A 16,123-nucleotide genomic window follows, 5' to 3' on the forward strand; every position below is an offset into this window, starting at 1 on the left:
GTGGGAGGTGATCACCACTGGTTCGGGGGGGGGGGGGTGGGAATGGACGGGACATTGAGGCGCTCTGGGGCGAGGGGGCTCAGGGCTGGTCCCAGGCTGGCCAGCAATCAAGCTGGCCAACAAATGGGGAGAGTGACAGATCGGGACCACTGCAAATGCGCAGAGTTCCAGAGCTGTCAGACTCTGATGCAAATAGGGTCCGCCCCCTGGGTTTTTAATGAGATTCACGATTGTGACCTCTGCAGTGCACAGAGTGTGGAGGTTCGGATCTGAAGCTGCACTGAAGGAACAGTCATGATCTCGAACAGTTTTCCCACTAATTTAGCGCTTTTGAGAGAATCGCCCCCATAGTTACAGTCATCGTCTACAATGTCTATTGGCAGTCGAGAGCCCTCTCACTGACCAAGTAACCATACTGAGGGCCCAGCTTCCTCCAATTGCTTTCTTCCATTGAGGATATTCATGACTTTATTCAGCGTTTTAGAATCATAGAATTTTCCAGCACAGGAAGCCATTCAACCCATCGTGTCTGCACCATCTCCCAAAAGAGCTATACAGTTTGTCTATTCTTCAGTTCTATCTCTGTAAACCTTTGTCCCAACACTTAATCAGTAATCTTTCAAAGACATAGTGTGGAGTTTTCACTCCAAGATTAGGTACTTATGGGCTGTGCATTAGGATAAATGAAAGGGTTAACAGATGAGTAGCACCAGAGTTCATGGAAACCCAGCCGTTCCTGAGATCACATCACGTCTCCCCAAAATTGGTTCCGTTTCAAACATAATTATTGGGTCTGGAAAAAGTACCCAAGGTACACCTTATTAGATTAGAGTTTGTTGCTCCAGGCAGGATGGGTTAAATAAAGGCAGAGAGCCAGTCATCCCTCCTCACCAGGGTTTGTAATCATTTTGGTGGGGGATGGGTATCCTAGCCAAACGGCGACAAATTGAGGGGTCTCACCAAGTTCAGCAACTTTTGGCAGATCTCACCAGGGGCTGGTTGTGGCATAATGATGAGTGATCCAGAAGCTCAGGCTAATGCTCTGGGGTCATTGGGTTCAAATCCCACCACAGCAGCTCTGTGGAATGTAAATTCAATTAATTAACTTTACACTGAAAGCTGGTCTCAGTAATGGTGATGGTGAAACTATTATTGACTATTATTACACACCCATCTGGTCCATTCATATCCTTTTAGGAAAGAAATCTGCCACCTTTACCTGATCTCGCCTACATGTGACTCCAGACCCACAGCAATGTGGTTGATTCTTAACTGTCTTTTGAAATGGCTGAACAAGACACTGAGTTCAAGGGCAACTTACGAGTAGCACGGTGGTTAACACTGCTATCTCACAGTGCCAAGGACTCGGGTTCAATTCACTGTGTGGAGTTTGCATGTTCTCCCTGTATCTGAATGGGTTTCCTCAAGGTGCTCCAGTTTGCCCCCACAGTCCAAAGCTGTGAGGGTTAGGCTCGTGCTATATTGCATCTTAGTGTCAAATGGATTAGCAGGGTAAATACGTAGTGTTATGGGATAAAGCCTGGGTGGGATTGTGGTTGGTGCAGATGGGGTGGCCAAGTGGCCTCCTTCTTCACTGTAAAGTTTCTATGATTCTATGAATTAGGGGTGAGCAATCAAACACTAGCCTTGCCAGTCATGACAGAATAAAAGAAACAAGAACAGTTGGCATCCGTGCAAAAGTACAGAGGCCAGAATCCAGAAGCCTAGTTGTGGGCAAGATGGGTGAGGCTAATCTTTGTTTTAATCATTTTTTAAAAAACTTCAGCAAAGTGTCATAGGAAAGAGACAGGCCTACTTTCCTGCCCTAATTGGGCAGCCTCCCTGCTTGTTCCAGTGGGCAGTAGGTCCAACTTCTGATCCTGTTTGCCAGCCCCGGAATGAAAATCCAACCTCCCAGGTCTCTTTCTCCCCGGTAAGGTTGGCGGAGGCGGAAAATGTCCTAGCTCTGTGCACCTGAGCGAAAAACTGGGCTGAAGTTTCAATGCTATGAGGAAAGAGTAGGGATGTGGATTCATTAGGTCGCTTTTTAAAATGCCAATAGAAACATGGTGGGCTGAATGTTCTTGTCCTGCATTGTATCATTTTATGATTCACACTTTGACTGAGTACTAAAGCACTACCCACACCCTTGGAAACAGAAAATATTAGTCAGTACGTTCTGCAAATAATTCTGCACAAGGAGGGGTGTGGTACAATCCAGATGCTGAATATCAGCATAATATTGTTTTGGTTTGTGGTCATCATAGACCAGCTAGAACATATGTCATTCACAGACATAGGAACATTGCTGCTAGTTGTGGACTGACCTCAGCCCTGTCAGAGTCATGCTGGTCATGGGCTAAGCTGCCAACTGACACACAAGAAGGAAGCTTCACCTGGTACCTTCATCCCTACAACCTTAAACCCTGATCATTAGATCGACAGTAATAAGCTTCCAATCCCTTCACCATAACAAAGCATTGCCAACTCTGATTGGACTAATTCCTAGAGATTTCATCACATGATTTTCCTGCCTCCATCCTGTCAAGCAGTTTTTAATTCCCATTTCTAATAATATTACAACCATAGAAAAAAAACATTCATAGTAATGAAAGAAAAAAACACCATGCCCTTATTTTTTTTACACACTATCCAAGAAACTAATCCTGAAGAGTCCAGGCCAAATCTAGAGGGTTTGCAGCCTTACGTAATAGCACAAGAGCAAAAATGATCACACAAACAAATTACCTGCTGCAGGAGAAGTCCTAACTGCTGGATATATTTAAATGTTTATGATCTGGATCTTAATGACTCCTCAGAAGCATTGACTAAAGAGCTGGGTGGGATTTCCTGAGGGACCACATTCCAGTACTTATCTGTCTTGAGAGGGAAGCTATATTTAAAGCTGTTTACTGTTTCCTAGCATTGAGTAAATTTGAATCTACATCCCCAGTGACTCTTGCAGTTTTTATGAGATGATCAAGAGCAAAGCGTGCAACATTCTGATTAAATGGATTAGGGAAACAGGCAACTGAAAGTTCAACTAACTAAGCTTTGTTCTGGCTGTAGCTCAGTTTTACTTTACTGAGATGGGAAAACTGCAGCACTATGCAGTCTTTTGGTACTTTCCAATAGGATTCCTGTGTTGTTCCAACATTTATAGTGAAAAATAACTGCTGACTGTCTTCAAGTCCCTATTGTTGTTGTTCTAAGAAGTGCTTCCTTCTCTCACCATCCAGTGTTCTACGCTGATATCTCATGTCAGGATCCTGCTATGCTGTATGAATTTGTGCACTGACAATCTTTCAAGAGTGGATCCAGCAAGTGAACGTATTGGTGCTGTTCTACATGAAAAGCATTGCACTTCAATTTACTGTAGAGTCATTGATTATTGATCTGGAATGGGAACCATGCTTAAGTTGGCCTTCCTTAGTTCAAAGGAACTTCGGATCAACTGTAAAATTACCAATTAGCTTCCTGTTGCATATCTTCAAACTCAGCACATACCAGGAAATGAACCAAGAAGCTTCCCACTCCTATGTACCACTCTTTGAAATGGTGCATTTCACCAGGGGAGCTCCATCTGCTTACAACTGTGTTTACTGACAGGCTTGGTAACCATGACAAAGGTAACGATGAGGTAATGACCCTCACCATAGTTTATGTGCAAATGGCGCAGCAACTTTAGATAAAGGGCTGATGTGAGGTTACAGGAAGACATCCAAAAGTTGCTGTCGAAGTGGATATGCTCCATCAGTTTGGCAAAATAGTGTCTTGCTGTTTGGCTCACCACTGAAATTTATGAAGCTGCTATTTGTAGATACGAGTGAATTTTGCTACAGAAAGTTAAGTCTTGCCCACTTCACTTTAAGTACACTCTAATGAAATAAAAGATGTTGATTGCTACTAACCAACCCTGCTAGTCCTGAAAATTACTATTTCAAGTTTGGAATCTCATTCCTTAGATTTCTATTCGGTTGGAAATGTTAAAATGTCAAATTTAACTTATGTTTTCCTCACTTCTTGCATCCAATCTTTCTTTATATTGATATTGAATTCTTCCTCCTTCCAGTACCATGTCCTCAGAGGGCATCAGCAACCTTGTACTTTCATTGGATTGGTTCATGATTATACTTGGCTAACCAGGAAATTCTCCCACTCTTACCACCTGCTATCAGACATAATAGAAAGATTTACAAATTAATAATCAACCTTGGATGGATACAAATGCACCATCCATTGTCATCAAGGCCTCATATGGGACTTGAACTTGGAGCTTCTGGTCCAGAGGTAGTGGTTAGCACTGTTGCCTCACAGCTCCAGGGACCCGGGTTCAATTCCAGTCTTAAGTGACCGTCTGTGTGGAGTTTGCATGATTTCCCCCTGTCTACATAGGTTTCCACTGGGCGCTCCAGTTTCCTCCTACACCCCAAAGATGCGCAGGTTAGGTGGATTGGACATGCTAAGTTGCCTCTTGGTGATTCAAGGTGTGTAGGTTAGCTACAGTAAACGTGTGAGATTACAGGGATAGAATGGGAGAGACAGGGCATGGGTAAAATAGTCTGTCAAAGACTTTCATTTTGATGGGCCAAATGGCCTCTTCTGCACTGTAGAGATTCTATGATTCAGCTGACTGGGCAGTAAACAGCCATCCAGTCTAAAACATGCTCTGTAAAGCTGGACACTGCCAGAGAGAGTGGGAGAAGAGTGGGTCCTGAGTAAAGGAAGCATGCAGGTGGTGATTCCAGTGTGCTCTCTCAGGGGAATGGCTGCTGCAGAGTTGTCTTAGCCAACGGAAAATACATGTCAGCAAAAAAACTAAGCCATAAGTGTCTAGGCAGCGCAATCATACACAGACTTCAGGTCCCCAGACACATTTGTTATTCTTACTAGAGTCCTGACTTTCATCCCACCCTGGATCAAGATCGCAGCTAAAAAATAAAGGCCGCCTTGCCAATCAGCCTGTCCACCAACCATAAAGGTAAGCAGGCAACATAAAATCCTTGCCAATTACTGTTTAATTAATTTAAATTTGTTTCTTGATTGTTGGAGGGCACGCTTCTGACTCCTGTACTTGCCCATTGATCAAAATATCACACAAAGGTGCAAAAGTATCAAGACATGTGCCTGACGTCATCCTGCACAATCTTAAGCGCTTCTGGGTCAGGCTGTTGTCTGCCTCAGTAAAATTCTGACCATTGCTTCTATTAACAAGCTTCCTGCCAGCTGGTGTTGGTTAAATGCACTTGTGAATGTTGTGGATGTGATTTTCACCTTAGGCACCAAGCTAGCCTGCAGAAAATGGGGTCTAAAGCTGCAACACAATTTAGCACACATTTAGCATATGATGCCATCTTGGTAAAGGAGTTGAAATCAGCATTAGCTCCAACAACTTAAGAGAAACGTTAACTAGCAATTGCCCCTGAAGTGCCTATACGCACTCATTAAAGGGGCTTCACATCATTTTTGTGGCCAACACTTCAACAAAATCCCTTCTATCATTGACATCTGAGGGAATCAATGTTGATATTAATTTCAAGTGCTACTTAAAGTGATACTCAGTATTTTATGTTGATTGCTGCTGAGGGCTTCAGAAATGTATTGCAAAACCTCCCAGGACATTTTCTCAATATATCACTGATACTCTAGCAACCTTTATTCGAGACACTTGTCAAAGACTTCATATAAAAAGAGTAACCGCTGTGCTACTACACTTTATAGAAGTCACCAGGATAAAGGGAATGCTTGGTCAAGAGTATCTTGCAAGAGGAACCTTTGGCCCAGACAAAGAATGAGAGGAAGAAATAAGGCTGGGTTGAGCAGCAGGAGCTGCTGCAGGAATAACAGCAATGTGACTTCTTTCCCTATTGCAACTACAAAACATCCATTCTCCTCTGAACCTCCTCCACCGAAAATTCAGTGTTGCATTCAGTAACCTGAGTACCCTCTCCTTCAGTCCCATACAGCAATGTGCCATTGGGTGCCATGGTGTGGCGATGCCAGTGTTGAACTGGGGTAAACACAATAAGAAGTCTCACAACACCAGATTAAATCCAACAGGTTTATTTGGTAACAAATGCTACTAGCTTTCAGAGCGCTGTTGGACTTTAACTTGGTGTTGTGAGACTTCTTACCATTGGGTACCAGCCAGAGCTGACACTTCAAGTCTAGTGGATGCAAGGAGCTCATATATATTATTCTATGAAAATGATATCTAATCAGGGCTAAATATGCAAGTTTCTGGTTTCACAACTCCAGGCAATCTCAAATTATGATAATCAGAAATTAACACCAAAATTGTGTGGTAAACAAGACTTTTAAAAAGGCATAACACATTAGCATGTTACCTATTTATTGCCTGTTTTCATCCCTGGATCAAATTAAACCCTTAAACCTATAAACACAGACTGCACCCAAGTTCCTAACTCATCCATTTGTGCTTGCCAAGCTAATCATAGAGATTTTAATTTGTTCATTAAGATGAGGAATATCAGCACAGAGGGGGAGTAAGTTGTTGCCTTAGTTATTGATTTTTCCAATTATTGTTCCATTCATCTCTCTACATTTGTAAGTAAGTGAAGATAAACTATTTCCAAAGCCTGGAGTTCAACAAATACAGTAAGAAGTCTCATAACATCAGGTTAAAGTCCAACAGGTTTATTTGGTAGCGTAAGCTTTCAGAGTGTTGCTCCTTCTTCAGGTGAGTGAAAAGTTGTGTTCACAAACAGGGCATACATAGACACAGACTCAATTTACAAGATAATGGTTGGAATGCAAGTCTTTACAGGTAATCAAGTCTTAGAGGTACAGACAATGTGTGTGGAGAGAGGGTTAAAGAGGTCTGAAATTGTCTCCAGCCAGGACAGATATATCAATGATATTTTCTTCCTTTGGACTCATGGCAAACAATCACTGAAACAACTGTATGATGACATCAACAAGTTCCATCCCACCATCAGGCTCACCATGGACTACTCTCCGGAATCAGGTGCATGCTTGGACACACACATCTCCGTCAAGGATGGTCACCTCAGCACTTCACTGTACCGCAAGCCCACAAATAACCTCACGATGCTCCACTTCTCCAGCTTCCACCCTAATCATGTTAAAGAAGCCATCCCTTAAGGGCAAGCCCTCCATATACACAGGATCTGCTCAGATGAGGAGGATTGCACAGACTCTAACAGATGCTGAAAGACACCTTCATAAGAACAGGATATGGCGTTCGACTCATTGATAGATAGTTCCAACGCATCACAGCAAAAATCCGCACCGACCTCCTCAGAAGACAAACATGGGATACGGCGGACAGCGTACTCTTTGTCATCCAGTACTTCCCCAGTTTCAGAAGCTATGACATCTTCTCTGGAGCCTTCAACATGTCATCGATGAAAACGAACATCTCGCCAAGGCCATCCCCATACCCCCACTTCTTGCCTTCAAACAACTGCACAACTTCAAGCAGACCATTGTCTGCAGCAAACTACCCAGCCTTCAGGAGAACAGTGACCACAACACCACACTACCCTGCCACAGCAGCCTCTGCAAGATGTGCTAGATCATCGACACGGATGTCATCATCTCACGTGAGAACACCATCCAGCAGATACGCGGTACATACACTTGTGACTCGGCCAACGCTGTCTACCTGATACGCTGCAGGAAAGGCTGTCCCGAGACAAGGTACGTTGGCAAGGCCATGCAGATGCTATGACAACAGATGAATAAACACCACTTGACAATCACCAGGCAGGACTGTTCTCTTCCTGTTGGGGAACACTTCAGCTGTCATGGGCATTCAGCCTCTGATCTTCGAGTAAGTGTTTTCCAAGGTGGCCTTCATAACACACGAAAACGCAGAATTGTCAAGCAAAAACTGATAGCCAAGTTCCGCACACATGAGGACAGCCTCAACCAGGATCTTGGGTTCGTGTCACACTATCTGTAACCCCCATGACTTGCCTAAGCTTGCAAAATCTTATTAACTGTCCTGGCTGGAAACAATAAACGCCTCTTTAACCTGTGCTCAAACCTCTCTCCACTCACTTTGTCTGTATCTGTAAGACTTGATTATCTGTAAAGACTCGCATTCCAACCATTATCTTATAAATTGAGTCAGTGTCTATGTATGTCCTGTTTGAGAACACAACTCTTCACTCACCTGAAGAAATAGCTACACTCCGAAAGTTTGTGCTACCAAATAAACCTGTTGGACTTTAACCTGGTATTGTGAGACTTCTTACTGTGTTTACCCTAGTCCAATGCCGGCATCTCCACATCATGTTCAATAAACAGACAGTATTGATGTTAGGTATTTGACAAAAGAAAAATCCCTTATTTTTGTCATGGTTAAGGGTTGGAATGCTGATGTTTGATGGGATAATAAAAAAGATTCAATAAGTAGCTTGCAAAAGAAACTTGCAAACACGTGAGTGAGAAAAACTTGCAGTTATATGAGGAAACAGCCAGTAAGTGAGACTAAACTTACTCTTCATGCCACACTATTAGAACATAAGAACATAAGAAATAGGAGCAGGAGTAGGCCATCTAGCCCCTCGAGCCTGCCCTGCCATTCAATAAGATCATGGCTGATCTTATAGTGGTTCAGTTCCACTTACCCACCTGCTCCCCTTAACCTTTAATTCCCTTATTGATCAGAAATCTAGCTACCTGTGACTTAAACATATTTAACGAGGTAGCCTCCACTGCTTCAATGGGCAGAGAATTCCAAAGATTCACTACCCTCTGAGAGAAGAAGTTCCTCCTCAGCTCTGTTCTAAATTGACTCCCCCTTATTTTGAGGCTGTGCCCTCTAGTTCTTGTTTCCCTTCTAATTGGAAAGAATCTCTCTGCCTCTACCCTGTCTAGCCCCTTCATTATTTTATATGTCTCTACGAGATCCCCCCTCAGCCTTCTAAACTCCAACGAGTACAGACCTAATCTACTCAATCTCTCCCCATAAGCTAACCCCCTCATCTCCAGAATCAACCTGGTGAACCTTCTCTGTACTCCCTCCAAGGCCAATATGTCCTTTTGCAAATAAGGGGACCAAAATTGCACACAGTACTCTAGTTGCGGCCTCACCAGTACCTTGTACAATTGCAGCAAGACCTCCCTGCTTTTATACTCCATCCCTCTCGCGATAAAGGCCAACATTCCATTTGCCTTCTTGATCACCTGCTGCACCTGCAAACTGAGTTTTTGCGATTCATGCACAAGGACCTCCAAGTCCCTCTGCACAGTGGCATGTTGTAATTTTTCACCATTTAAATAATAGTCCATTTTACTATTATTCCTTCCAGAGTGGATAACCTCATACTTGCTAACATTATACTCCATCTGCCAGATCCTCTCCCATTCACTTAGCCTATCCAAATCTCTCTGCAGACTTTCCGCATCCTCCACGCAATTCGCTTTCCTATTCATCTTTGTGTCACCAGCAAACTTTGTTACCCTACACTCAGTCCCCTCCTCCAAATCGTCTATATATATAGTAAACAGTTGAGGTCCCAGCACCAATCCCTGCGGCACGCCACTAGTCATCAGCTGCTGATTGGAAAAGCACCCATTTATTCCTACTGTCTGCTTCCTGTTAGATAGTCAATCCTCAACCCATGCTAACACTTTACCCCCAACTCTGTGTACCTTAATCTTTTGCAGCAGCCTTTTGTGAGGCACCTTATCGAATGCCTTCTGGAAATCTAAAAACACCACCTCCACCGGTTCCTCTCTGCCAACCACACTCATTACATCTTCATAAAAATCCAGTAAATTCATCAAACATGACCTTCCCTTCATGAATCCATGCTGCGTCTGCTTGACTGAACCATTCTTTTCCAAGTGTCCTGCTATTTCTTCTTTAATGATGGATTCCAACATTTTCCCAACTATGGATGTTAAGCTAACGGCCTGTAGTTACCCGCCTTTTACCTACCTCCGTTTTTAAACAGTGGCGTCACATTAGCTGTTTTCAAATCAGCTGGCACCTCCCCAGAGTCCAGCGAATTTTGATAAATTACAACTAACGCATCTGCTATTACTTCTGCTGTTTCTTTTAGTACCCTGGATGCATTCCGTTCGGGCCTGGGGACTTGTCTACCTTTAGTCCCATTAGCCTACCGAGTATTACCTCTTTAGTAATAGTAATCGTTTTAAGGATCTCACCCCCTTCAGTCAAACAACTATCAATTTTTGGTAAGCTATTTGTGTCCTCTACTGTGAAGACCAACACAAAAAACTTGTTTAAGGCCTCGGCCATTTCCTCGTTTCGCATTATTAAATCCCCCTTTTCATCTTCTAAGGGTCCAGCATTTACTCTTTTACTTTTTATATATTTGTAAAAACTCTCACTATCAGTTTTTATATTTTGTGTTAGTTTAGTTTCATAATCTAGCTTTCCTTTCTTTATCGTTTGCTTAGTAGTTCTTTGTTTTTTTTTTAAACCTTTCCCAATCTTCTAATTCTCCACTAGTTTTGGCCACTCTGTATGCATCGATTTTTAATTTAATACTCTCCTTTACTTCCTTAGTTATCCACAGCTAGTTATTCCTTTTCTTACATTCCTTCTTTATCACCGGAATATATTTTTGCTGAGTACTGAGAAAAATCTCCTCAAAATCCTTCACTATTCCTCAGCTGTCCTACCAACTAGTCTGCGCTCCCAGTCTACATTAGACAATTCTGCCCTCATCCTATTGTACTCCCCTCTGATCAAGCAGGGAACACTGGTTTGGGACCCTACTTTCTCACCCTCCATCTGTATTAGAAATTCAACCATATTGTGATCACTCGATCCAAGAGGATCCCTCATAAGAAGATCTTTAATTTTACCTGTCTCATTACACAGGACCCGATCCAAGATAACTTGCTCCCTCGTAGGTTCTGTGACATACTGTTCGAGGAAACTATCCTGACAGCATTCTAAGAACTCTTCCTCAAGTCCACCGTGTACTGTATGATTTTATCATCTACCTGTACACCTTTGCTAAATAAAAGAGCCATATGTGACTGATTTTCGCTGTGGCAGTTTTGAGACTCTTCCATGTATTTTACAGAGGCCCTTTGGTGCAATGGTTAGCATCCCTGTCTCAAGGCCAGAGGCGCTGTGTTCAAATCACACCCCAGAACCTGATGGCCAAGAAGTGCGTGAATTCATAATGTCATTGAGCCGTTTGATTAACAACCTACAAATCCTTTCGGTGAAATATTTCTGGTTTGCCATATGATGGAGCCTCTTCCATCACTATCTATAGCTCCAGACTGAAAAGTACATGTTTCCTGAATAATTTGTAGCACACCACCACCATCTATTTCACATAGTTCTCTCCTAAAAATCAAAGAAAAATTGAGCTGCTATTATCTAATCATTCCAGGATAGATTTGAAAGCATAGCATGGTGCCCCTCATCAACTGCTGCTACAGGAGAGCTGTGGGCATAAATATGATTTATCTTTGCTCTTTTAATAGGTTTAAAGTGAGGAAGGAGGAGCTACAAAAAAAAAACCCGGGTCCATATCTAAAGTTTGCATGCTAATTCACTGTCCACCTAGAAATCTGAGAGTACAGTATCCTTATTGAAAAGGCTAGAATTTTCACCATCCAATTTATGAAATAAAATATGAATTTACATCAGTCACATTGGAATTTCCTGCATTTTTAATCCTGGGTCAGGAATCCACACAGCATGATCCAGATTTTTAGAAGGACAGGCCAATTCATGCAGGTGTGGGCTTGCCTTCCTTAGATGTGCTCTCAAGGCTGGAGGACCAAAGGGAGACCAGTAGGCACTGATACATTACTAGCTGCCAAGGTGGGAGCTACATATCCATGATGAGAAAAGTGTGAATGCCTCAACAGGGAGGCACCCTTTGAAGGACAGGTCAATTTTCTTTTAATTTGGGCAGCAGCATTAAATGCTTTAAGATGAGATTTCCACCTCTATCTCAGGAGGAAGTCTGCCTTAGAGAGTTGCCAATCAGAGGCCAGCAACTCTGTAGGGCAGTACCACTAGCTAGGAGTAGTGGCCACTTCTGGGATTACAAGCAATCCCACCATGCCTAGGAGCTCCAACATTAAGGCTCTCAGTAAAGGAAGAACTGAGGACTGGGTCTAAGAGACCAGGGACAGAGTTAGAGCAAGGAATGATCTTGAGGGAAGCTGCCTCTGATGGGCCTAGGGACCCACCAAAGGACACCAGCTCACACAGCTAATATCTGTTGGGATTCACACATGGCATGATCCTCCCCATAGCATGGGTAAAATAGGAATGGGGCATGATAAGTGGCCAATTAAGGCCTCAACAGGAAGGCCATCTAACACCTCCTCACCCCTCAAAATTTCAGACAGGTTGGCAATGAATGGATAGGTGGCAGGAAAGTCAGACAATAGAATTTTTTTCTACAACCTCCCTCAAACCCCGCCCCAACTTCAACCCCACCAGCGAGGGAGCATAAAGTCCAGTCCTATGTTACTAAATATAAATCAGACAGTTTCCATAATGGAGACTGATCCATGATTTCAGTTTTTGTTCATGGGTGGTAAACTGATAATCTGCTGCAGTGAATCCAGGCTTCGTGTACAATGTGAACATAGGATGATGTTGGAAATGAGCCTGTACATTAGGCTGCCTGATGAAATTTTCTTTAATTGGAGATTTGTTTGGACAAAGCAACATGTAGGTATTGATGAAATATTGCATATTATCTTTAACACAAGGACACTGCAGTCACCATAACAAAAGCAGAAGTCCATTCCAGCTTTATTTCAATATTATTTAAAGAAAGGATTAAAAGAAGAAAATTGAACCCACCTTCTTTGGCTGGGAGACGTGCTGACTGGTCAGTGTGAGATGACGTTGAATAGCTTAATGGAGAGCTACCTACAAAAGATATTGTAACCAGTTAAATAAAGGCCCACCACGACTATCTAATAGCATGCAAGTTGACAATAGTATCATTCTGTAAAAATCTCAGATTGTAAAACAACATAGATTGCATGCAGTTCACATCCGAGTAAACACTTCATAGGACTTGCGAATCATGAGCATTTCATGGCTGATACAGCATAGGCAATTCCCGGTAGGGATCAACAAGGCCTCAGTGCTTCAACAGATAACAAAATAAAACTACAAAGCTACTTAACTGACTTTCAAAAATATCAATTAAAATTATTATACCTACTTTAAAAGCATTACGAATATCAAGTCAGATATGCATTGCAAGCAACATAGCATGATAAGTAGAACCGACGAGACTGACTATAATCTACCTATGATTTTCATTTTATTTAAACCAATGTTACAATTTTAAAAATTTAGGTCATAAAGTAAAAATAAACAAGTTGTATTTATGAAGCATCCTACACATGCTTTTGATATCACAAAGTGCTTCGCATAGTATCCATACAATGTAGGAGGCCATTCGGCCCATCAAGCCTGCACCAACAGCAACGATATCTTTACTCTGCTAGTTATCCTGACACTAAGGAGCAATTTTTCATGGCCAATCAACCTAACCCACACATCTTTGGACTGTGGAAAGAAACCAGTGCACACAGAGTAAACCCAAGCAGACATGGGGAGAACATGCAAACACACAGGCCTGAATTGAACCTGGGACCCTGGTGCTGTGAGACAGCAGTGCTAACCACCATCCAGTAACCACACAGTTACTTTACCTTCAATGCATATCTGACAACTCACTTGCACACCCTGTGACAAGTAGTGTTCCACAGGAATCACTGCTGGGTTCTCTGTTCTTTGTAATATATGTAAATGATTTGCAGGAAAACGTAGGTGATCTGATTGATAAATTTGCAGATGATACCAAAATTGAGGGAGTAACAGATAGTGATGAGGATTGTCAGACCATACAGCAGGATATAAATCGGTTGGCGACGTGGGCCAAAAGATGGCAGATGGAATTTAACCCTGGACAAATGTGAGGTGATATGATTTGGAAGGTCTACTGCAGATAGAATGTATACAGTAAATAGCCTTTAGCAATATTAGCATACAGAAGGATCTAGGTGTGCAGATCCACAGATTCCTGAAGTGGCAACTCAGGTGGGCAAGGTGGTCAAGAAGGCATATGGCATGATGGCCTTCATTGGTCAGGGCTTTGGGTATAGGAATTGGAAATTCATGTTGCAGCTATATAAGACTTTGGTTAGACCGCATTTGGAGTATTGTGTACAATTCTGGTCGCTACACTACCAGAAGGATGTTGATGTATTGGAAAGGGTGCAGAAGAATGTTGCCTCGTTTAGAGAATATAGACTATGATGAAAGGTTGAAGAAACTTGTATTGTTTTCACTGGAGTGTCGGAGGATGAGGAGGGATCTGATAGTGGTTTACAAGATTATGACAGACTTGGATAGAGTGGATAGTTAGAGTCATTTTCCGAGGGTTGAAGGGTCAATTACTCGGGGACACAGGTTGAAGGTGAGAGGGGGCAAGTTTAAAAGAGATGTAAGGGGCAATTTTTTCACACAGAGGGTGTGAATGCATGGAATGCACTGCCAGAGGAGATGATGGAAGCAAATTCTAAACAATGTTCAAGAGGCATCTGGATAGATACATGAATAGCTAGGGGAATAGAGGGATATTGAACATGTAGGGGTAAGAAAATATTAGAGAGGCATTTGTGTTGGCACAGATCTGGTGGGCTGAAGGGCCTGTTCCTGTGCTGTGTTTTGTTTTTTGTAGTAAAGTTCCCGGAAAAGAATATCATACAAAGAAGCTGCTAATTGCATGAAACTGGACTCCGACAGAAGCACAAAGTTCATTCATAGTAATTTGGCCACTTATTTTAAACCATTCCAGGTTGAAGTCAATGCAAACAAAAATTGTAAGTTGCAGAATGAGCTGACAATTTGCTATTTAATTGCTACTGGCTTGGAGTAATTCACTGTCAATCACTTTTGCTGATGTTGGTTGAGGATGGCTTTTAGATCTGACCATTGGAAAAGGTCTTTGTTTTTCTTCAAATGGTGCTATTTTATGTTCACCTGAACAAGGAGGCACGAATCAGTCATACTTCATCTGATAGGCACTTCCTCAGTCCTGCATTGATCTGTCAGTTGACATTGTCTGTGGGTTCTAGATTGGTGCTTCAACTCACAATCTTCTGACTCGGAATTGAGAGGGTTACCAAACAAATAAAACAGGCTGTTATTTAAATAGAGAGAGAGTTCTCTTCAATCTCCCTAGCTCTGTTGTTCAGCCTTCATTGAAATCACTTTCAGTTCCAGGTCATCTGACACAGTGCATACCAGCTGTTTCACACTAGGATAAACATTCTGCAATTCACCAGTAGTAAAGCAGCAAATTGTTTATACTAGCTTTAAATAATTCTCATCAATTGCTTTATTTATTTTGGTAAACAAGTTTTGTTTTGATAAATCGTCCTGTTTTAAAATGAAAGGTAATTCAATTTTCTTTCCTCAGCTAACTTAGCTGTTGCATGAAGGTACTTACAATATACCAGGATCACTAGGTATGATTTAATGAGGCATTTTTCTTAAAGGATGTAAAGCAAGGGAACGCAGGGGACTGCGCAGGTAAAGACAATTAGGCACTGCGTAAATTATCTTGTTTTACACTGCATCATACTGTCACTGAGGAATGATGGTGCATATCTGTGCAAAATATTTTATTATATGTATCCTTCTACATGAAAAAGTTAGTGAATGGAAAGAAAAGCACAATACTGGAAAGATGAGAGTTGTTAGCACTGCATAGTAAACCAAGCATTACATGACACAACTAGTCTGCTCAACCTCACCTATCACATAATCCAATTGACAAAACTAATCACCATGAGTAGTCAATAACAATATTTGCTCCCCACCACTCTTGATTTTATATGTTGATGTATTCATCATTGCTTCTGCTGAGTAGATGACCATAATACATCAAACCCATTTCAGGTTGAAAGCTATCAAAAACTCCATCCAAAATTTATGATTGTCCCTTATGCCTCCACGATTCTTTACACATCATTATACCTCCATGTTGCATCTTCCATAGTTCATTCAGTTATAGGGAAACAAGGACCTATTACAAGTCACTATACTCAGCTCTTCAATTAGTGCATTCTAATCACCTAATGTGGAATTACTTAC

At 42.0% G+C, this 16,123-nt stretch overlaps 1 protein-coding gene across 8 annotated transcripts in view; it reads right to left on the minus strand.

Annotated features, from left to right (window-relative positions):
• Positions 1-16,123, minus strand: part of fli1 (Fli-1 proto-oncogene, ETS transcription factor) — an 85,994-nt gene that overhangs the window by 44,269 nt on the left and 25,602 nt on the right. For all 8 annotated transcript variants that reach the window (XM_080214539.1, XM_080214537.1, XM_080214534.1 and 5 more), the window contains one exon: positions 12,809-12,877. In XM_080214539.1, coding sequence (XP_080070665.1) covers positions 12,809-12,877 — 69 coding nt within the window. The remainder of the gene's footprint in view (positions 1-12,808; positions 12,878-16,123) is intronic.

The sequence above is a fragment of the Carcharhinus amblyrhynchos genome, chromosome 29 (assembly GCF_965287045.1).
Source record: "Carcharhinus amblyrhynchos chromosome 29, sCarAmb.v2.hapA, whole genome shotgun sequence".
In the NCBI taxonomy this organism is placed as follows: Eukaryota; Metazoa; Chordata; class Chondrichthyes; order Carcharhiniformes; family Carcharhinidae; genus Carcharhinus; species Carcharhinus amblyrhynchos.